This window comes from Cheilinus undulatus, linkage group 18, assembly GCF_018320785.1.
Source record: "Cheilinus undulatus linkage group 18, ASM1832078v1, whole genome shotgun sequence".
Classification (NCBI taxonomy): Eukaryota; Metazoa; Chordata; class Actinopteri; order Labriformes; family Labridae; genus Cheilinus; species Cheilinus undulatus.
In genome coordinates, this window is record NC_054882.1 from 31,138,626 (window position 1) to 31,163,677 (window position 25,052).

Sequence of the window (25,052 nt, forward strand, 5' to 3'; positions counted from 1 at the left end):
CGTGAAGATACAGCGCGGTTTGGGCTTATTGAGTCTGCGCTAACAGAAAAGGAGGAGGTTCCCGAATAGAGTCCTTTATTTATTTCTTTGTTTCCAGTGGGGAAAAATAATAACAGCGGTATATACCACAGCCACTTCATTCATTATCATTGTCCGTATATACAAGAAAACTGGATAAGATTACAGTGGTTACTCGAAGGCCAAAGCCAAGAGGAGGAGGATGAAGCGGCGCAATGCGGACTGCAGCAAACTCCGACGGCCGTTAAAACGGAACCGAATCACAGAGGGTATATACGGCAGGTAAGTTATAGGGGTCTGGAGAAGGGGGTCTTTCTCACGACCATTATGTGGGGCATTGAATGGGGATCCTTATGGCTTGTTAGCCGTGTAACCTGAACCTCCTTATGTTTTCAAGCTAACCTCTTAACATAGCATGTCGCTAATAAAAGCTAAGTGTGTGCTAGCGGTATGTTTTCGTTGTAGCCTTATTAGCAAGTGATGTTAGATGTTAAGCTAGCTGTAGCGCTAGGCCCCAAAACAGCCTGTGTAGAAATATGCCACAGCGTCCCCTGCACAGCAGTGATACTGTGTGGGATACGTTGTTGTGGTTTTAGAAGAGTAAATAAACAATCATGAAGTGTCTACCGTATTCACACGTTAGTTGTCACTACTGGCTGCGTCAAAATTAGCCGTTGACTGTTAGCTAGCTAAGGTAACTTGTGTTAGCTAACACAGTTACAGTCGCTTTGTCAAAGATTGCCTATTTATTTTCATGCCTATCCAGCAGCTGTGTATATTAGCATTAAGCCGCATTTGGCTATCTGAAGCGTAGTTATTACAGTCAAACTTCCGAAGAGCTGTTGCGCTATTAAGTTGGGACAGCTTTGCTGTTATGAATTGGGAAGCTTACAACGTTAGCTAAGCTGCTCTTTCCAGCCTCACCTGCCAGGTCCTCTGCCTCTGTAACTTCCTATGTATTTGATCAATCACACGTGTCATTTGGACCTAACTAGAAAAGTAGAGCACTTATAAATAATAACAAATATCTATCTATCTGTCTATCTATCTATCTATCTATCTATCTGTATGTATGTGTGTTCGCAGAAAACCAGTCTAATGCCACTTTTTGCAGCAGAGATGTTATTCCACCCATCATAAAACATCGATGTATTTTAGAATAGTTTACAAAACATCGGACTTCCTTTACTTTTCTAAGTTTTTCTTAATCAAAATAAGAATGACATAAAAATCATCATACCCTTCAATATATCAAATCATATCGAATTTGCTTTATAAGTCAAAGTAATTCCTCCCTAGTTTAATCTATTTAATATTTTGCTGGTTAAGATATAGAATGATTTGTTGCATGTGTTGGTTGAAAATAAGATGAGGAACTTAAAAACATGAATAAAGATATCACAATGACATTATTTATTCACTCCCACCAGACATACGGAATATTGACTCTCTCTCTCTTCAAATCCAGACTCAAAACTCACCTGTTCAGGATAGCCCACTCTCTGTAATTACTTTGTCCCATTTTATATTGTGTTTGCTTTTATCTGTTGTTTTTTTTATCTGTAAAGTGACCTTGAGTGTTCAGAAAGGCGCTTACAAATAAAATGTATTATTATTATTATTATTTCCCAAATCATTTAGCCTTATTAGATATGATAAATGATATAAGATGTATGTAAAGATAGATGCGTATGGATTATATCAACCATTTATAGAATAAAAAGAAGAAGCATATGATGCTAAAATCTTCAAAGCAACACTATGCAAGAGTGCTGAATCCCTTTCATCTACTAGTGTGCTTGTTCTGTATATTCATCAGCTTGCTCACTGTAACCCAAAACTGTTTAAATACATCTTGTGTTTCTGAAATTTCTGTAATTTTATTTATTTATTTATTTATTTTTTACCAATATGATTTTTTTTTTATTTCTTTGTCTATTTTTAGTACCTTCCTGTACCTGAAGTTCTTGGTGGTGTGGGCTCTGGTGCTGCTGGCAGATTTTGTGCTGGAGTTCAGGTTTGAATACCTCTGGCCATTCTGGCTTTTCATCCGGAGTGTGTACGACTCCTTTCGATACCAGGGGCTGGTGAGTGGCTCTGTCTTTTTTTCCTTTTTCTTATTAAACTTGGATATTAGACAAAGCTCTCTTTTCTGTTTATTACAGTATAACTAGCAACCCTTACTTAGACCTAGAGCCTAAAAATGGCCTTAGATATTTACTCTTATTATGGATACATTTATAGCAGTGTGTCCCACAGCACTTTAAAATGAAGGCAGTTGCCTCAGTGCAGCCTCTGCCATAACTAATGTCAGGCACATGCACACATTGACAAAAAAGGGCTTGAGCACTCCTGCCTTGTACCAAGAAAGCGCTATTTTCAAAGGATTTCCTGTCTGTGCACTGCCTGGCCCAAGGAATGTATATATTTTTGAAAATATGAATATCAAGTGGGGAGACATGCCATCCAGGCCAGTCTAATTCCCTCTATTCATCCTCTCTTCTGCTGCAACTGGGAATATACACACTAGTGCTGCACAATTTGGCAATAATTTGTGCTTTTGATTATACTGGGCAACAGATCTGATTATATAAAAAATTATAATCAAAATTATTTGGATTGATAATGATATTATTATTAATAAGCACAATCAATAAGAGATTTTACATCTGCGTGTGAATTCCAAATAACTAGGCTTAAGTAAATTGCTGTGTTGTCATAAATGGCAACCACAGCTTTTTAAACATTGTGTTAAAATTTCTTGGTCTTATAGATTTCTTAAGGACTGATTCTATACAGGAAAGGCTGAAGAGCTGTTTACTCTACTAAATAATTAATGCACGTCAATAAAATACATGAATCACTCTTCATTTTACTGGTTGTTTGTCATACCATGCAGCTGTGGTTTAATCTTGAGAAAATGATCCTTTTTACATTTAAAATGTGAGCTTAGGAAAAAAACAGGCACAAAAAAATAATACATGTGCTGAAGAGTGAGAGAAGGAGACAGACAGTGAGGTCTTACATAAAGAGATATCACTCATAACCTGGTGATTTAAATTAAACTACAACAGTGTGTTAAAATGGCATTTGTGATGTATGATTAGGGGTGGGCGACATGGAAAAAAATTCATACCAACATTTTTTAAAGGCTATATCCCAATCTCAATTTTCTCATGATTCCTTTTCATTCTTGTTTTGAGGCCAATTTGTAAATTACTGTCCAAACACAGAAGAAAACAAAAAAAAACTTATTTCCAATACAAAATTTAAAAAAACACAAGTATTATATTTACAAGTCAATTCTTTTTTCTTCTACAACAACCTGATGGTCAGTGCATGAAATATTTACATATTTGTCATTTAATTTTTCTACCATCAGGTAAGCAGAGTCTGGAGGTGTTTTCCTGAATATTTCAAGCAGTTGCCATATCTTTTAAGAATTCTGATTTAATATTATGGAGCCAATTTGTGCCTTTTCCACCACTTTAGGATTATGATTTGTGTTTTCCTTAGTTTTTTTTTTTTTTTTTTTTTTTGTTAATCTATTTTATTGTTTATAAAGTTTTAACACCATTATATTACACCATCATATTATACCATTATGAAAAGGCTTGTTAATAACTTAAATAAATAATCAAACACAGAGAGAGCAGAATATTATCCACTAAATGATTGTAACTACAGGATTGGTTCATGTAAGGCAGTTAATGCTATTTGAAGGACTAAATGTTGAATTTCACTTTCTTCTTTAGCCATTGAATCCCTGCTCCTTTAGGAAGCAGAATGGGAGGGGTTAGGGATCTTAGAGCTGTAAAGGTAGAGCATATGATATGGGGATTTCTGTGCTTTGTAGCGCTTCAATACATTCTATTTCCTTATGATCTAAGATCGTCCTATCACTCACCTCTATTTATGATTGAAGAAACTTTGACAGGTTCCTGAAAAAATGACTGTACAACTTTGCTAAGTGACCTCAATATCAAAATAACTGCCCCAGAAACAAATTCAGAATAAAATCATTATTTTAAAACATTGACAGTCTTATCAAAAAAACACATCACATTTTTACTCCTAAATGCATTCCTAAAATGTGCCATAACTGAAATTCTTGTCATTGTGGGAAACTAAAATTGTAAGCATAATTGAAACAGAATTAATCAACCAGCACTACTGGACAATATTGCTATTTGCTATTGCAATATATTACAAAATTGGTATCATGAGGTACCTGCTTGGTTATCAAGGAATATTCAGAGAATTATGATAATTTTAGAGCATGTTTACTCAACTCAGAACATACAAATATTAACTATCATAAAAAATACAAAACCTGAAGTTTTTATGGTACTGCTTTCAAAATAACCAAATATTAAAAAAAAAACCCACAAGTTTTTCCTTTTTTTAAAGAAGGTACTTCTTCATAGTGCAGTAGTGTTATAAGGTAAACTTGAAGTCTTTTCTGCAGGAACATTTATAAACCTCTCAAGAACAACTTTATTCAGAAATAATTGCAGCCTTTTATATGTTTATATTATTGCACTGCCTGACATTGCAATTGCAATTTTGTAAGCCACTGAAGAACTCTAAATGTTCATCCCCCCAGCTGACTTTAGAGTTTGTAACACGGGTAAAAACAGTAACATTTGAATCAACAGAGGAGTGTAACCCTGTAGTGCTCTGTGAACTAACGGGGGCCCCACATATGCCAATGTGGTATCAAAATAAATGTGTCAATGCATAACAACAGGTCATTGTTACATGGCTGCTGCAGAAATTAACTGTGAAAATGCCTATAGTTTTCATTTTAACTGAGTCCATGAGGGTTTTTTTCCACTTTCTCAGACTAAAAGGTTTTGAGTATTAACCACAAATGTAGACAGTTTGCCTTGACTGCATTTTCAGCTGGTTTTTTGTAACCATGTGTCTTCTTCCCAACAGGCCTTCTCAGTATTCTTTGTGTGTGTTGCGTTTACCTCGGACATCATTTGCCTCCTCTTCATCCCAGTGCAATGGCTTTTCTTCGCTGCCAGTACCTATGTGTGGGTGCAGTATGTTTGGCACACAGGTAATCTCTTCAGTGTAAAGGTGTCTTAACATTTTTTAAACTACTTCTTATGAGAAATGGGGGTATGCCCGTTCTTAACCTGACGGAAGTTTTCACATGAAAAACTAAATAAAATTAGCAACTAATTTAATGGCTAAAATTTACCTAACATACCATTACCTAAAGAGAGAATGAATGAAGTAAGAAAGGGAGGAAGGGGGGGAATTATCTTTCAACATGAAATATTAATACAAGTAATTATCTACAGTAGAGGTGCTGAAGAAAATCAATTTACATCAGAATCGCAAATATTGATTTCTACGATTCTTAATTAATTCAGATTGTTGAAGGATAGTTTTAAACATACTTTAATGACTCTGACGTGCATTTTCAAAAACAGACCGTTTGAGCACAGCAAACCTGATGCTGATGTTTTCCTCCGTGCACTGTCTCCACCTTTCCTGATGCACAAATACAATAGGAGGTGTGTGGCTTATGAGCTGCGCTGTTAGCATTAGCAACACTAGCTCTTTGCGTCATAATGCTTACGTTACTGCATCTGACGTACTGACAAACTGTTAACACCGTTTATGAGTTACTAAGTTGGCATGAGTTACTCAGCCTGTCTTGTTTTATCAAAAGGAACATTTGGATTCTGGATTCTGCAATCTCTGGTAAGAGGAAAACCTAACCCAACATGTCAGCTATGTGTACTGCTAAAGTAATACAGCGTACTTCAGGAATGTTTTATATGTCTGAGATCAAGTCATACAGACACATTCACCTGGATTTAGAATAAGTAGATCAACAGCCAACAGCTGCTAACTGTCACGGACAATTAGATAAGAAGATGTATCATCTATTTTGCATCAAAGACTGATGTTATGGTTTAATGAGTGACTGTGTTAATTGTTGACTACATGTCAAATGTATCTGTGGTTGTCTCAATAACATAGCCTGTTGTAAACTCAAAGAGTCCCCTTTGTGAATTTTTCAATTAAGTTGATGTTTTCTAAACTTATTTAAGACAAAATTATGTTTTTCAGTGTTTTAACAATGTTAACAATCACTAACACGTTCAGCAGAAAAGTCATCAGTTAACACAGTCACTTGTTAAAACATAACACCTGCTTCCTGAAGCATCATCAACAGTGTAGGCTTTGGATTTATGATCTTTTCATTAAGTTTCTGATAAATACTTTACTATACATTTTATAATATTTGCAATTTAAACACAAATTAATGGTGTCTTTTCTTTTAGGTTTTACTTTGTGACCATTTGTTACTGTAATTAGCTGATGAGAATGCTACAAATAGGGAAAAATGCATAATCTTGAATCTAAAACTCATTTTATTATCCTTTAAATGTCGGTTTATAAGTTAAAGCTCCTTATTGCACAGCAGACTGGACTAGATGCTGAAATTATCACTCCTTTTTAACAAATAGTGAATGTGTCTTGAATCAAATCATTACCCCCAGACTTTGAATCAAATCAAATCGTGAGATACGGAAATATTCACTCCTCTATTTTTCAGTGAAAGACCACATGCATTCTTAGCAGTAGCACTGTACTTGTTGATCTACTCGGGAAAGGTCTGTGCAGTACCCCTGCACATTATGTTGCTCTATTTGCCAATAGTTAGCTTGCTTCTAAGAATTTGGCATGCTGTTTGTAATTGAGCTGCGTTCAGCGGATTAGTTGTCAGTCTAATTTAGCGGTATCCCCCTGTGTTGACCATAGGCCAGGTGTCGGATTGAAATCCTAGTCTGAGTTGGGGGAGGGAGTAACGCATTGCGGCCCCCATTTTCTTTCTGAGCTTTCTAACTTATGATAAATTTGTGTCCAAATCAGACCTGGAAATCCATTTCCCTGAAAATGTTTTCTTACAAAAACCCTAGGCACAGGCGCATTCTTAACACACCAGTATGGCCTCAACAGCCTTTAGAGACTTTGATCACAGCACAGAATAAAGGTGTCTTTTTATTGTTAAAGAACAATTAAACATTGATTAGCTACTCTGTACTAACTTGGACACTTTTTTGATATTCATCTGAAGTATTTTGTATGTATTTAAGATTGCACACACTACGGATGCTTTTTGCCATTAATAACATTCTTGGCCTCCTCTCTTTTTTCTCTTTTTTCTTTCTCAGAGAGAGGAGTCTGTCTGCCCACAGTGTCTCTATGGATACTCTTTGTCTACATAGAGGCAGCAATCAGATTCAAAGACCTGAAGAACTTCCATGTGGACTTGTGCCGTCCCTTTGCTGCACACTGGTGAGCCAAAGATGATGGACCTGGTTTGTTTGAAATGCATGACAAGGCCTAGATGAGTGACAAAGCCCATCATAATTGACGGGCTGAAAACAACAGTTCTTGTAATTGCACCATGGATTCTCACTAGGCAGAAAAATATTTGTCCTATCATGTATATTTACATAACATGTAATGTGCATCCAAGGCAGTCACTTCAGTTCAATAACCAATCTGTCTGTGTTATTAAAGCTTAACGACAAAGAAGTTATTTGATGAGCAGTCAATACGACACTTAAAAGCACTTGAAGAAAAAAAACAGGCCAAGTTTCTCTGTGATTCTCCAAAAGACTCATTATATTGAGAGATTGAGACATATGCAGTCTTCACATGTTTGAAAATTCTTTTAGGACCTCTACTCTACAGGCTAAGGAAGGTCTGCAGTTTTACTCATAGAAAGTAGGTAGCACAGGTTCATTTGTTTAACACTGGTGTCAGCCAAATAACCTGTACCACAGTGCAGTCAAATTAATGCTTGCATCTAGCACACTTAAACAGCAGAATCAGACAGGTGATTTTTAACTGGGCAGAAGAAGTCCCCTGCTAGACAAACCAGGACACTCTTGAAAAGAAAGATGACCTCAGTAGATATCAGTAGATATCTGATATACTTGAAAAAAAGTGATCTATTTTTTACAGTTTAACATGAGAGAAAATGTTGACATATTGCAGTGTTAATTTCGTTGACTAAATGACTAAAAATATTCATGGACTACATTTTTTCCATAAGGACTGCAAGACTAGCACTAGCTGAATACAGTGTTTTTTTTGTTTTTGTTTTTTTTTAAGATTTTATTTTTTGGTCTTTATTTGATAGGACAGTGGATAGAGTTGGAAACAGGGGAGAGAGCGGGGAGAGACATGCAGGAAATAGTGCCACGGGCTGGATTCGAACCCGGGTCGCCTGTGTATATGGCATGCGCCTTAACCACTTGACTACCGGCGCGCCTGAAAATAGATTTTAAAAAATCATTCTAGTTTATGCCAATGAAACTAAAACGAACTAAAATGTTAGAGATGGGCTGTTTATTGTTCAAAATCGGTGATTATTCAACTGTGCATATAACCTGTAAAAAAACATGCAGAGATGAGGTGAAAGAGCATTCAAGGTGTTTCAGTATGTGCTTCAGTACATTTTAAAGTAATCAAGGTATCGATTGTGCATTATTAAGTTTTTTACATTTATATTGATTTTACAATATGACTAATTAAATCAGTTCAAAGGAAATAATAGTTTTGTTTGTTTTTTTTTACTAAAATTAAAGATTAATCTGTAAGGAATAGGACTGGGTTTAAAAAATTGATTCTTGGATTCAGATTGATTCTCATTTTTCAATTACGATATTGATTCATATACCCAGAGATCGATCTTTTATTATAGGCCTTCTCCTCCTCCTGGCAGCTCCTCGCGTTACCAGTCTCAGACTTACATGGCTCATGCAGCTTAAAAGTTGACCTGCATTCGCCTCTAAAAGCCTTTAGACTCTGGTTTGAGGTTTGAGGCTTCCACCCAGTCATTTTGTTTAGGATATCTAGGTGTGTTATCAATACGAGCTGGATATCTCTACCTTATACGTAAACTTCCACCTGTGCAGCTACAGATGATTTTACTACTCTACTCCTCTGTTTCACAGCCCCCTCCCCACACCAATTACACACACTGTTGCAGTTTACAGCGGGGAAATGATGGAGCACTCAAAAAGAAGAGGATCTCTAGTTATTTAGACAGACATGAGTAATAACCATGCATCACATTTAGATTATCTGTGAAGTTAGCATAATATAACATTCACAACCTCATACAATGTACATTATTAAAAAGATAAGGTGATGTAGGGCCCTATGATTTCCGCGTTAAGGGAATCGTTGACTGAATCAAAGAATTGACCAATAAAAAAGGAATTTACAATTTAACGCAGAAATTGAATGAATTTGACAGAAAATGCTGTTTTTTTAGAAAGAGGAACGTATATCTAAGGAATATGTTCCGGGGGTTTACTAAAGTGTGGCGTAACTTGTGCCTTACTTCAGAAAGGCTCAACCCCCCCCCCCAAAAAAAAAAAAAAAAAAAAAAAAAACAATAACAGCACGTCAAAGCAGCTGCACGGAACACTGGCAAACATCACGTAGCTTAACACGGGGCAATACAGTGCGACATAATGTTGCACCTACAAGAAAACTTATCCATGCTTCGAGTTATTTTACCTCACTTCACCAGAGTCACAGAAAGAGAGGTGTGACACACAGCTGAAGTCACAACTTGAGGACCTGCTCACCTCTCAAGGGCTTCAAACTCGAATCAGAGATTTTATGAGGTCACGTTGTATAAATGATGTTACATGCTACATGTCTGCATCAACGTAGCGGTCTGATATGAGGCAGACGGACAGACAGCAATGTATAGAGGGAGATGAGACAACTGTTACAGTCAGGAGTAAAAACACAATGCAGCATCAAAGTGCATGCACTGTTACATACTGTGAGAGTAAAGGAAAAATTTAGGTTTTCTTTTAACTATTTAACTTTAATGTTACCTTCTTATTAAGTTACTATCGCTCTGTGTTTGAGAGAACAGAAGGATTTCTTCATTTACATTATAAACATCAGTTAGGATGTGATTATACACGTGGATGTGTCTTAAAATATTGGAAATATCTGACTGTTACACTGGTTGTAGTTATTTTATATCAGGGTTATCCAAACAACGGCTCCTGGGCCAACTGTGGCCCTTTTTCAATAAATTTAAGGTTATTTCTAGTTAATTAGTGAACATTTTATTCATTTACATAAGCAGGACACTCTTTTATGGTAAAATTAGTGGAAATGTTAAAAAATTGAATTTTGGAAAAAAATAAAATAAAACATATTTCATAGGGCCCTAGTGATGCACATTTCTTTTTTTTATCTGTGCTGTGGGTTCTGTCAATTAATGAGCATAGTTGTCTGCATGCACCATATCTTAAAATATGTAGTGTGAGAATCTATTTTGTGACAATTACTACTGCCAATTGGAAACAGTGCAATCATAGATTCTAGACTTACTTAAACTTTGCACAGTAATTTATAAAATTTACTTATATTTTATTTTTATTCATTTAACAACAAGAGTTTCAACTTGGACTTGCAAAAAGTAACTTATCTCTGCCTTAAAATAAACATGGTGGAGCCTGGCAGCTCTGCTCCACTGAAGGTAAAACAAAGCTGAAAACAGGACATCAGTCTGCATTTTGGATTTAAAAACTGTAAAGACACAGTCAAGCTGGACCAAAGGAAGGCCATATGCAAGATGCGTCACATGAAGATAAAATAGTAATGTAAATTCTTCTAGTTTGGAGTCCATTTTGAATGCAGATCCTGATATTTTCAATGATGTGCCTGGTTGGAACATTCTTTGCACTATTTCTAACTTTAGTTCTCTGAGAATCTCTAAAATGTTGAAGCAGAAAAGGTTTACTAACTAAGAACATCCCTACATGAATCGATATTGGATCGAATTGTGAATCAAATCAAATCTAGAAACAAAATCAAATTGATTGAGGAAACCAGTGGCAATATGCAGCCCTAGTAAGGAATTTCTAGTGACTGAAACTAGACTATAATGCTTTTGAGTTTTTGTTGCCGAAACCAAGACTAAAACTGAGTGAAAATAACACAAATTTGACTGAAACCAATTAACACTGGAAGCTACCGACTAAAATTCAATTTGAACTAGCTTCCAAAATTAAAACTGTCATGGTGGGAGTAATACACCAAAAGAAGTGATGGATTTAACATGGATATTGTTATCAGCCAATGTCTAAATTGTTATTTTGAACATTGGTATGGGCCCCCGTTTTCACAACTGGTGCATTTTATTAGAAACTTACAAGAATTACAAGCTGTTTTTGACTATTCCAAGCTACATAACTATGCCACAAAGTCTAAATTTTGTCATACCTTAGAGAATTATAAGACACTGTTGATACATTTTGTATTTTAAACCAGATTTTGACGTTGCTTCTTGTTTTCATTCCTGTAGCATTGGCTACCCAGTGGTCACACTTGGATTTGGCTTCAAGAGCTATGTAAGCTATAAGATGCGCCTTCGGAAGCAGAAGGAGGTGCAAAAGGAAAATGAATTTTACATGCAACTCCTGCAACAGGCTCTGCCTCCAGAGCAACAAATGCTTCAGAGGCAAGAGCGAGAAGCGGAAGAAGGTAAGATAATCCACAGGAATACATAGATTTTGAATATGAAGCCCCAGGGTTTGAGGAAACTTTCTGTTTCAGCTGAAAACAAATATCACATCATTTAGATTGTTATGTAGTTAAATTGGCACATTTGAAGTTTATTGATGTTTACTTATAGTACTTGTTTTTCTTGAATGGGTAAGCTGGGGAATAGGCTTAAGTCAGTGAAAACACATGTATTACATTGTCAGAGTATTTCTGTAAGATTTGATCAGTTTGTACTGGAACTGTACTGGAAAAGGTAGAACCTGTAAGTGAACTGTGCTTCAGTCACAGAAAGGCTTTCCTCTAGTCCTGGTTGTTTGGCATTAATTTCTCATGCCAGATAAGCTAGCCTGATGTACCATGGCAGATTGTGTAGCATTAGAAGTCTGTTCTTGCTGCTATACCTGTCTCAAAGTTTAAAGAGCCCTAGGAGACTCTGGCCATTGAGTTTGAACACTCTCTTATTTATTGCATATTTCTCCCCTTCATCTTTCTCTCACACCTGCAGCAGCAGCAGCAGCAGCTAAAGGAATATCTGAAGTGGACACACCTCCAGTATCACAGAATGGTGCCCCAGCCAATAAAAAGACATCGGCACCAATGCCGGAGTTAGAGTATAAAGAAAAAGGGAAAGAGGGAAGGAGCGGTGGGGATGCTAAAAAACAGCACAACAGCATCCTACCATCATCTGTGGACTCTAAACTCCAGGAGATGGAGTATATGGAGAACCATATGAACAACAAGAGACTGACCACAGAGCTGGGCAGCACAGAGAACCTGTTGCTTAAAGAGGATAACAACTCCTCCTGCTCATCCTCATCATCCTCCTCCTCCAAAAACTACAAAAATGCTAGCAGCAATGCTGCAACGCTCAATTCCTCGCCCCGTGGCCATAGCGCCACCAACGGCAGCGTGCCCTCCTCTGCATCAACAGCCTCCTCTTCCACAGGGAAGAATGAGAAGAAGCACAAGTTAACAGTTGGGAAGGGGAATTCAGGTGGCTCCCACAGGGATCCCACAGACAACTGTATCCCCAACAACCAGCTGAGTAAGCCAGAAGCACTTGTAAGGTAAGAAGCCTGTACCCAGACACACACGTTCACCAATTAAAACTAGTATATTTACTTTTTTAGAAAGTTTATCAATATTTTTCTGTTCATGTTACAAAAATTGGCTCATAAAACGTTTTATTTTAAGATCCCAAAATTACTGTGCCATGCCATACTGGCAGACACTGAAATTTGCATGTCAAAAACAGGTTGACCTTACTTGAATAACACTGATTTCTTTAAATTTATATTGCGCAAAAATACAGACTGTCTTTTTTGAAAAAAAATCTGTATTTATAAATTCCCCCATAGGCATCCATTGTCTTTCACACAGCAGTGCACTCTGGGTAGTGACATAGACGGACTTATTTGCCTACCTCCCCATACTTGTTTCCCTAGGGATGCCATCTGTCAAGCCATTTTGATATGAAGCCATAAGCACCTCAGTTAGTGAAGACAGTAATAGAAAGATGAAATTAGTTGCAGTGTAGATCGAAGTGAATATAGTTGGAGAGGTGAGGAGGCCAGTGTGGAGCTCATTAGTGCCTCTCATGTACTTATCAGAGAGGAGGAGGGAGAGAGAGGTTAAATAGCCTACTTGATATTGGCAATGAGCTGATCATAACTGTATAGCTATAAGCACCGCTGTTCACACCTGGCCTCTTGTCTTCAGTGATCACTGGAACACTATCCCACTTACAAATGTAAATGAAGGTGGAGCCCTGTTCCCCTTCAGTAGCCTTTAAAAACAAAATAATGACAGACCACACACAGTGTGTTGATGATGTGCAGCTTTATGTCCATTTTCCCCTTCTTATTTTATGCAAACAAAGACTTGGGTGAAACCTCAGTATCCTAATGGCATTGCATTATCATAAACTGGCCCAGCATATAGAGACATTGATCATGCATTAAGATTTAGACTACAGGGAAATAGAGAACAGACTGGTCTGTTCATAGAGTAAGAATAAGTGCATGAAAAACTCACAAGACAGGCAGAACGGAGTGAGGCTATATTTGCATGTTGTAGATGTAAGGAAAGCTACATATAAAAATAAACTGTGCCTCCAAATGCTGTCAGTAGTGCATTCCAGAGATATTACACACAGGAATTTATTATTCAGTTTATAGTAATGCAGTGCCATTAAGTTATCGATGCGTCATGTGAGTCTCTGTTTGCATAGAACAAATAAAGATAAAATATGGTCATAAGGGTCCACATAATCAATGCTTTATGTGCAGTTTCTCATCATTATTTAGTGTTTTAAAGGCAATTGAAAGGGAACAGGGATCTGTCTTTATTTGCATACTGTATACAGAGCAAGGTCCCCACAAGCTTGAATTATACTTGCGGTGGTTGCCAGTGGAAAGGGCTGACATTACACAGATGCACAGAAGAAGTTCACACATTTAATAGCTTATAAATACTTGACATTTAACTCAAATATTTGATTGATTGAAAAATTTTCTTTCATTTAATTCTTTAATGTTATAATTTGCTCAAAGATGATGGGATGAATGAGACAATTGATTTTGTTTGCAGAAACCAAAATAACACCAAATTCAAGTTTCTGGCAATAACTTTCGGTTCTGGAATAATAAGTCAATTTGAACTCCACTTATATTTTCTCCAGGATTATAGATTAGTTCAGGGATGGACAACTTTGGTTACCAAAAGGGCGATATTAATTTTATCACCAATGCCAGAGAGCCACTTGTCACAGATTGTTGGATATTCTCAATTTAAACCTTGTGATTAGTAATAATTTAATTAAAGGAAGAATATTTTGCTTTAATGGTCATTTGTTGAACCTTTATGTTTTTGACCATAAGTGCTAATAGAAATATTTAATTTGATTGTTTCTTGTTATTTTACTTGCATGTTTTTTTCACAACTGCATATAATGGTGTATGTAAAAAACACTTGCAGCTGATTAAATCTTCTAAAACCAAAAAATAAAAGACATAACTAAATAAAAAACAAAATCAAAGAAATACAAAAAATAATTAATATCAATTCAAAGTATAATTCAAAAGTAAAATATATAAAATAGCATAAATAAGAATGCAAACCAAATAAACATGAAAAATGAAATCAAATAAAAAGTTCAAAATCAATTTCTAATTTTTAAACAAATAAATAACTTAAAACAAATATATTAAAAATGAATTTATATGAATAATGAATGATAGATGAATGATTAATGAATAATAGATTAAGTTAAAAGTAAAATAAAATAGAGCCAGAATTGAAAACAAAATTCAAATTGTTTTAATCAAATCAAAAAACTGAATAAAAGAATTGACCGAATACCAGTAGTGAAAGACTTTAAGAGACATTTTTCATGTCTTCATGGTAGATTTTCTCCCTTTTTTCATAAAATTTGTAATTTATGGGTATTTTAAATTGACGACTGGGGCTGTATTGAGTTAGGCTGAGCCTGATATGACCTAGTGTTAATTTTGGCAGCTATTTTCAATTTTAATCTTAGTCTTAGTCTTTAGATGAAATGTCTTTTAGTTTTAGCCTCATTTTAGTCATTTCTACCCTTTTTATTTTTAGTCGACGAAAACTCAAATGCATTTTAGTCTAGTTTTAATCCATAAAAAGTCCTAAGATTTAGGCTTTACTTTTAGTCCAAGCGTTTTTTTTTTTTTTTACCTAAATCTGGTACCAGGTCATGGTAATGTGTTCTATGCATTCTATGCCAAACCTGGGGTCCCTGCTTTCTACATTGTTTTTTGACAGATTTACCCACAGTGGAGAAATAGCACCAATTTTGAATGTCCGACGTAAACTACATTACATTTTAGTCTAGTTTTAGTCATCTAGACAAAAACTAAACTTACTTGTAGTTAGTTTTAGTCATCCCTGAGCTATATTTTTTAGTCTTAGTCTAGTTTTTGTCATGGAAAAAAGGCAGTTGACAAACATTTTTAGTCATAGTTTTAGTGGCCCTGCAAGCCACCAGTTGCCCACCCCTGGATTAGATGGTACCAGTCACCAGCCTATTATCTTTTCTGATATTGGCTTTTCATTGCTGAATTTCGGTGTCTAATGTCTGGTTGACATGACTGGCATCATTATCAGTAGTATAATTATAAATTCCATTGTGTTTCATTGTATTCGCATCAATATTAAATTTAAAGTTTATAACCATTCAATAAATAAGACTGTATGGGAACACTCGTCTAAGATGCAGGTTTCATTACCTGATTTATAATGGATAGGTTGTTTTTTACACTAATACTACATGATAGTTACAGCATTCACAGCCCGGTTTCTATTCCACAGCTCAATTTCAGGAATTGCATTCTGTAGTTGGATTAATGGGTACCTTATTTTGACATTTATTTAGGGGTTTGATCACAACGTTAATCTGCTCACCTTCAGTTAGCCAATATTATCCACACACATTCCCTCACGTATACACATTCACATCTACCTAGCCTATGCCATCTCTCCTCCTCTCTCTCTTCATCTACCTGTTTAATCTCTGTTTTCTGTGTTTTATAAATTTCTTTTGTCACAACTTGTGAAGTGTTACTCTCGATCTAGTTGTGACTCACTGAAGGAAAAGCCTCGTAATGACGTTAAGCATTTGATACTACAACACGCACAGATAGAGTGTGGAGAAGTTATATCAATCCTGCAAGGTTTTAATGTTGACATCCACACTTGGATAAGGTGTAAACCCCAGTGCTTGCTGCCAGCTGAGGAAGACGCTATGCTGTCAAACAGTCATCTCCACTATTCACTCACACCTTCCCAAATTCATGTGTGTGTTTATGCAAAAAAAAGGAGAGGGAGGGAGAGCAGGCTGGTGGGCCAATGATTCAGGCTTATGTTTCTTATTCTGTGATGTGATAATAATGGGGCACTATAATAATCATCGTAAATTCATGTTTTTATGCAGGATTTTTATGAGAGTGACACTTGCGGGAATTTAATGTTTTGCATGCGATTTCTGCAATACTGCGCTAAAATTCAGACCCATACTGGAGAAATGAACCTAAAATCTGCACTGAGTGATCATCCAGTCTTCTTCTCTATTGATCTGTAAAGCAATAGCATATCGAGAAGGCTCCAGAAGCTTAGGTGGAGTAAGGTGAGATCAAAGGCTGTGAAAAATGGTTTTCTCTTGGCTGTTAAAATGTGAAAATGCCGTAATAGGCCTTTAACTATTCTCGGGCTAGGGACCCCTTACATGGCAGAAAATTTTCCAAGGACCCCAACATAACCCTCACGCTGGTTAAACATATGTTAACTGCCATTGGTACTCCTAGATGCTGTATTTTAAACTTTAACCTAAATACAAGCTCTTGTCCAATCGAGTGTGGCTTCTTACTTTTTGCCATCCTTTGAGCAGCCTAATAAGAATCCCTCTGTGCTTTTTCTGAGGTTTTGGTCAGGTTCACCGTTCATGTTTTCTGGCAGATGTATTCCTCACCCTTTCGTCAGAAAAAATTCTTCTGTTTTGTCCTAAAACTCTGCATACTTTCTTATCAGATCACGCTTTAGCTTGGCGGGCTTCATGGCTTCACATGAAGACACACAACACATTTTGGTATTCCATCGCTGTTCTCAATAAAACCAAACTGAGATAGCTGTCATCATATTCTCTCAGTTTAGCTGGTTTGGGCCTAGCATCACTTAAATATTTATCAATTGTTGCTAGCTGGATCTGCACACCAAACAAGTCCTTAGCAGTTATCAGTTATCTTGGCTTTTCACCTCTGATTATATTCACTTTGATAAATCAAGTTATATATTCATTCTTCCCACGGGTAGATTAAAATCAACATTTCATGTATACTTCAGTACACTCAGGATCTTCAAATGTGGTATTGTCAAGCAATGTGAAACACGTGTTAAAGCACTTGTTTTGAACAACCACACTGACCTCTGATCTAGCAGAACAACAGACAGTGCTCCCTTGAAGTTCTTTTGGCTTTCGTTTGACATAAAAATTCCTTGATGACTCCAGGACTGTCTGATAAAGGCCTGATTTTAGCTCAGATTTTGTTTTGTTTTTTTAACAAGATGACTAAGAGTAGAAGACAGTGAATAGTTCATTTTAAAATTGTTTAATGATTTGAGATTTTTTTAATTTAAAAATTGGCATTGAAAATGAATATCTAGAAATGAGAGGGGGAAACCAACACTTCACCTTTTATTTAATTTTTCTAAATTAAGCTTTTTAATGTAAATTAGGAACTTTCAAGAGCTGTCTGTAGGCAGCCTAATTTTGTTTTTGAATAGTCTTCAAAGCTTCTTTTACTTGCTATAAAAATGATTTATTTTGGTATTTTATTGATATTGTTAGATTGTCATAATTTTATTATTACCTCCAGTTTATGAAATATTGTTTTGTCATTGTTTTTGATGAACTAGACTGAATTACATTACAGGTTAAATGAAAATATATTTGGGACCTTCCCTTGAGGAAATTTTGTCAAACTGGCACTACAAGAATTTTAACTGATGGTCCCTGTTGAGGAGTATAAGGAGACAAACAAAGCAAAAAGTCACTGTCACTGCAGAGAGTGTGCTTCAGTGGAAACAACAATGGTGGCCTATGGGTGTAGGTGTGGGTCTTAGGCCACTATCCCAAATGACTGGTATGGGAAACACCAGGCTTACACACATGGCAAAAACAGATCTTTGTAGAAATGACTGGAATCTACTCTTATGCTGATCAGCCCGTGATACCATCAGTTGTAAAACCATTTACTGCAGGCAGATAGTAATACAAAGATCTTATGATAATGTGATTTTTTTAGGATTAGGGTCATCGCTGTTCTTGACATGGTGTATAATATTGACTTTAAGGCAGATAATGTTGTAAGTGAATCTTTGATGAAGGACCACAATTTAAGTGTACCTATTTCCGTAGAGAAAAATTCATCAATACGTTGAAAAACGTTTGATTTAAGGATTACATTTTACTGCACTTTAAATAGTTGTATTGATTGTCACCATAGCTTATTCGTTTTTCCCTTCTTTGTTCATTCCTCCTACTGGGACAGATTGGAGCAGGATGTAAAGAAGTTAAAGGCAGACCTGCAGGCCAGCCGGCAGGTTGAGCAGGACCTCCGCAGCCAGATTGGCTCGCTGGGCAGCGCTGAGCGCTCCATACGTACCGAGCTGGGCCAACTGCGCCAAGAAAATGAGCTACTGCAGAACAAGTAAGTGGGGATACCAATCAGTGGGTTAAAGATAGCACACACTAGGGATTCTTCTTTTTGAGGATCATTACTATTTTCAGTATACAGAGTATAAAACCTCAATGTGGCAACTGTAGGCAGCCTTGTAATTGGAAGGTCAAGACTTTGATCCCTAGCTGCCACAGTCGCATGTCGATGACACAAGAATGTTAACCCCAATTAGCTCGCACTGTGTAAATGTGTATAGATCCATTTGAATGGGATTAGCAAAAACTAATGGCCATCAGTGTATGAATGTGGAGTAATTGATGTGAATAGGTAGCGTGACCTGCAGTTTAAAAGCAATGAGTAGTCACACGATTAGAAAAGCGCTATACAAGCACAAGTCCAGTTACCAATTTACTAGTTACCCACTGTCTGAAATTATGAGTCATAGCAAAAAAAAATCTTTATTTTAATGACTGCTTTACCTTCACAAACTTTCAGTCATGTTTGCCAGAGGCATCTTCACAAAAAAAAAAAAAAAAAACATGGTTGTACAACAAGGTTGTAACTCAAATACCAAACACCAAGTTATTAATATTCTGTATATCACAAATGCACTCTTCTATGATTTCTGTTCTTGTGCATGTTTAGGCTCCATAATGCTGTGCAGGCAAAGCAAAAGGACAAACAGGCTGTGAGCCAACTGGAGAAGAGGCTCAAAGCAGAACAGGAGGCTCGAGCCAGCATCGAGAAACAGCTTGCAGAGGAAAAGAAGCGAAAGAAGTTAGAAGAAGCAACAGCAGCAAGAGCAGTAGCACTAGCAGCAGCATCCAGGTTGTTGCACATTTGCTAACATGTGAAATTAATACAACCCTTTCACTCCTTTGACTTGTCCCCCTTTTAGTAAACATTTATAATTATTGACATAAAGTGACTACTCTGTTTTCAGAGGGGAGTGCACAGATACACTGCGGCGGCGGATCACTGAATTAGAAACAGAGTGTAAAAAACTAACAATGGACATCAAGCTAAAGGAGGACCAGATCAGAGAACTTGAGTTGAAAGTCCAGGTATGTTTTGGGGTACTTTTTTCATCCATCCACCCATTTTCTATACTGCTTATCCCATTGGGGGTTGCACATCTGTCAAGTTTTAATTAAAAAAAAAAAAAAGACTTTCCAATGTAACTGTTAAATTGTTCTATTTTCATGTCATGTCATAATTCTCAGTGCTGTATTTGAGTTATAGGATGTGTTTTCAAAATCAGTGTTTCAGGACCTTTTTGATATTGCTAAGCAATTAGGGAAAATGCTGGATTGAATATGGTAACCTGTTGCAGGTCTGTCTCACTGCATTTTAATCTTATGGTACATCTGACTAAGATACTGATTTGCAGAATTTTTTCACATCCCAAGTCAGTTAGCAGGAACAGAGCTGCTGAAACGTAAACATTTACCAGGTGCTTATGCATTAGACAGTATAGTATTGGACATACTTTGTCAAGACTTTCCAAGAGGAGCCCGTTGATTTAATGTTAAAAATTTCTTGTAATTAAAACAGTGCTTTGAGAACCTCTGTTAGCACTTTGTTGGTAATGAGTTTTTGTGTTGACGATTAAAAAAAAAAAAAAGAAAGGTTGCCCCTTGCATCTGTGTCTTGCAGATAACATTTCACAAGCTTAAATTGTTAGAAAACAAATCCAGGCTTTTCACACTGTTTAAAAACATTAACTTCACTTAAACCACACTGTTTCTCTTTTCCACCGTTTCTCAGGAACTTCATAAATACAAGGAGAATGAAAAAGACACAGAAGTACTGATGTCAGCACTGTCAGCCATGCAGGACAAGACACAGCACCTGGAGAACAGCCTGAGTGCAGAGACCAGGATCAAACTGGACCTCTTCTCTGCACTAGGAGATGCCAAAAGACAACTTGAGATTGCACAAGGTCAGCAAGATTTCCATAAAAAACATTTACATGTGACACTTAACCCCCTGAGCCCAGCGTAGTCGTATAGGACAGGAAGAGACAAATGTTATTCAAAGTTTTAAAACTTTTGAACCATAAATCATAGCCACTTGTTTTTTTTTTCCCCTGAGAGCCCTTCGTTGTGCCATTCTCTGGACACTATCTATGCCTTCGTAGCTTCGACAGAATGTTTTCTTGCGAGCCTTGAACTTGGGTGACTTTCTGGGGTCTTTAGAGATTAAACCCACACCAGTAACGCCGGTATTGAATGTCTTTTTATACATTTTTAAATCCATTTTTCAATCACTCCTGCAGCTAGCGGCTTTTGCCATCCATCATATTGTCTGTTTGTATCCCACAATCCATTGTGACTGGGCTGTGACAACCAATGGCAGGCTGTTCCGTCATCACGTCATGCTTTGCCAAACAGCGCATGTGCTCACGTTTAGAGAGCCTGAGTGAGTCATGATGGAGAGAAAGAGAGAGAGGTTGTGATGTGTTCCTCTGTGTCTCTGCAGACAGGAACTGCTTTAACTGACTAACATTCACGAAAGAGCAAAGACTGTTTTTTGGTAAAAATGTGAATATTTTGAAGACTTTTGTCACAAAATGATATTTTTTCACTCTATTGTCTCCAACAGATAGGAGAACAAAGCCTTAGTCATATTGTTTACCGTGTTGAATACATGAAAGTCTTCAAGTTTTAATTAACTTTTTTCTTTTGTCTTTATAGTCCCAAGACTTTTTAAAAATCCAAGTGAAATATTCTTAAAGCCCATATTGTCCTGAAAAAGGATGTTAAGAGCTTGACTGTGCACCACGGGTTGATGTTTTACAAGCTTTTTAAAGACAAGAAGTCCCGGTGAAACACAACAGTTAGAAAAATAGCTGAGGGCTCAGAGGGTTAACAGTATGAACACACCTACAAAAATTTGGGCCATAACCACAAGGTTATCTAATTAAGCTGCTGCTGTCTCTGTTTTCAGGTCAGATCATGCAGAAGGACCAGGAGATTAAAGATCTGAAGCAGAAAATAGCTGAAGTGATGGCCGTTATGCCCAGCATCTCTTACACAGCTGACACCAGCAGCATGACCCCTGTTGCCCCCCACTACTCCTCCAAGTTCATGGACACCAATCCCTCTGGCCTAGACCCCAACGCCTCTGTTTACCAGCCACTCAAAAAGTGAACGCTTTGTCCCGCCCATGCCTCCCTCCATCCTCCTGTCATTTTATTTCCCCTGCAGGGCCACCATTTTCCAAATCTGCTCAGCATGTCTGCAGCTGAGAACATTGTCTTTCTTGGGGTTTTATTTTTCTCCACGCCAGGTCAGAAGGATGTTGTATTGTGTGACTGTATTTGTTGTAGTTGATACAAAAGATAAAAAAAAAAACTCAAATTGAAATCACTTGTCAACTAGGAAGTCCCTTTTTGTTTTCTCTACAGTGTTCAGTGAAACCTCACAGAATCGGGTATATATATGCATCGCATGGTTGTTGCTCTCTCTTTCTACTAGTGCCACCGCTGCAACAACCTAAAACCAGTTCCCTGCTCATTTTTACTGGGAAAACTCTTAACTTTAGGTTAATCTTTTTCCCTTCCTAAAAAATTGCAAAACATTTTCTCATACAGCCTTATTTGTGTCCCTGTTCTGCTGACAGATTTTTTTTCTCCTAAGGTAACATGGCAACATCTGAAAAACCAGAGGAATGTAGTGCAAAGATGGCACAGACCCTTACTCCTGATACATTTGATCTTTATTTTTTGGTAAATTAACCCTGCGCTCAGCTGCTTTTTGTGTTTGGGGGTAATTTGTTTGGAATGTGTTGTGTGGGTTAGTCTGTTCACTCTTCAAGATTCAGATGTTTTAACACATTTGAAAGGATCTTGTGTTGTTAGCAGGAACATAAACATTGAACTTAAATGGACACAAGCAGCTTCTATTGTTAACCATTATTGAAAATATTCGTTTGGTCTCCCCATCTGTATTTTTTGAGTTGAAAGAGTGCAGTAAGAGAAGTCTGTATGGTATACCAGCTTCTGTGCGATACTCTGCATTGTCTTTTATTAGTTGTCATAATCGCAGTGCCTTGAGTTGATGTCATAGAGTGAGTTTGATAATGTGATCCAGCTGGCCCAACCCTTCTGAATGAGTGTGGGACAAAGTTGCCTTTGGATGCTGATTGGACTCCCTAATGCCAGCTGATCCATGGTGTCCACATGAGGGCAACCTTGTCCCTTATGTAAAAAAATAAACATTTAATAGATACAGTAGATGGCACCAAGTCTAAGACTTTTCACCGTACTCATAATAGCCTACTGTCTGTCTGTTGGCATGTTAGCCACCACAGAGTCTACTACATACAGGTCTCCAGCTTATAACATGTCCACTAGCAGGCTATCTCTACTGCTGATCAGCCCCAAATCTGTAGGTGTAGCTGATGCCCTCTCCTTTATTTTTCAAGTCCAACTTAAAGTTGCACTATAGATAAAACAAGCTGTTTTAAAGGGAAGCTGTATAGACAGACCGTACAATGTACACAATGTTTTGGAAATGCCAATTTTAATATAGAAGTTTATAATTTTTATTTAAATAATCTTCAACTTCAGTTTGTGTGCCAAGACTCAAATGCTTGTTTCTCTAGAAATGTTTTCAAGAATGTACTGTGAACACATTGGCCAACATGTTTGTTAAATATCCAGTTTGAATATCACTTGGTGAAAGTTTCTGTTAAGCAGGTTGAGGACGTGGTCACCTGTTTGTAGTAGACTGTGTAGTTAAAGTAAAGGACTAGAAAGTCAAATTTCTTTTGTGAATGTTACAGTATTTACAACTGTTGGGCATGTGGCTGTTTTAAAGCAGTTTTCTTAACTATCTGTTTCTGGTATTGTTATTTTCCTGCAGGGAGAAAATCGCTCGAGTCTGATGTGGTTTCAATATCATTTGAAATGGTCATTGTTATGCGTGTGGTTTTCACCTATTGTAAATGGAGAAGCTTTTTGTGCTCAGATTGCTGTCATTGGCTCCTGAAAAAAAAGTGAAATTACAGATAAGTCAGTTGTTTGGTCAGCTGATTGCTGAAAGTATAGAAAAGTGTTTTGTTTTTTGTTTTCTATGCCCACAGTCACTGCTCTGTTTCTCCCCAGGTCTGACCTTGGCTGTGGTCTCGCTCTGTGAGGTTTACAAGGAATAAACATTTTTTTCTTGCAGATTGGCTTTCCTCCCCTTTATTTAATCCAGTTGTTTGTCCGTACACTTTACTAATAATTTGTTCTGTCAAAGTTAAATTGCATTGATTGGACTTTGTTATGAAAATCAAACCGCCTGAAGTGGATGCTGGGTTGAACTTGTGTAAGATCAAGCAGATTCAGCGCTTAACATGCTAATCTTTATTCACAAATTCTACCTAGAAATGTGGAATCTGTGTATAAGGGGTTACATTTATAGGTGTATTGACTGTTTAGCAGGATTTGGTGCATAAGGGTAAAACACTGGACAAAAAAAGGTTTAAATTGATCCATATTGATAAATCAACCCATATTGACAGAAGCCTTAAGACTTGTCTCAAATATCTGCATAAAAATGCAGCCAACAATCCATTACAGATCAAACATTCAAACTTGAGCTGCAAATCTACTGGGCACATTGTTAAAAGCCAATAAGTGGTCTGATTCCCTGAAGACTTGAAATGCACCAGAAAACATCAAACCAACTGAAAAGCATTGAAAAAACCAAACATGTATTTTAAAAGTTGTTTCCTTTTTAAACCTTAAAAGGCTTTACTTTTTTCTTCCAGCAGATCATCATATGGAAGCCCATTTCTGCTTCTTAAAAAGATACGTTTGGCAATTCTAAATTCTGAGAAAATTTATCAAGGAATTTAGACTTTTATCTCATAATTTTGACTTACGGTTCTTTTTTTTTTTTTTTTTTTTTTTTAAAGAATTGCCAGACTTTTATGTTTTTCTTTTTTAAGCAGCGGAAGTGAGCTTCCATATATCGTCATGATGTTGTTTCGGCACACATGATTCAAATTAATTGTGAAATCACTTTGAAATGCTGAAATGAGTGTGGATCAAGCTGCTGAATCTTACAGAACTGAGACTCCTCAGATGAGCAACGGAACTCCGGGAATAAAAAAAAAAAGCCTTTACGCTGCAGATGTAAACACTCTAGAAAGGGAAAGCTTGTCTGGTTGTTTTTTATTAAACCCCGGACTTACTGGAACTAAAGAGTAATCGACTTCCACCTCTAGAGATATAAAGTGTCCATCAGACATTAAAAG

The 25,052-nt window shown here is 36.8% G+C and overlaps 1 protein-coding gene across 1 annotated transcript; it reads left to right on the top strand.

The window, feature by feature from the left end:
• Positions 1 to 23,976, top strand: maco1b (macoilin 1b). Its single transcript, XM_041812667.1, has 11 exons — positions 1 to 300; positions 1,964 to 2,105; positions 4,960 to 5,086; positions 7,221 to 7,344; positions 11,399 to 11,577; positions 12,104 to 12,665; positions 18,675 to 18,833; positions 19,449 to 19,631; positions 19,747 to 19,867; positions 20,571 to 20,745; positions 21,753 to 23,976. The coding sequence occupies exons 1-11, from the start codon at positions 221 to 223 to the stop codon at positions 21,953 to 21,955; spliced, it is 2,055 nt and encodes a 684-aa protein (XP_041668601.1). The 5' UTR covers positions 1 to 220; the 3' UTR covers positions 21,956 to 23,976.
• Positions 23,977 to 25,052: the final 1,076 nt, after the last annotated feature.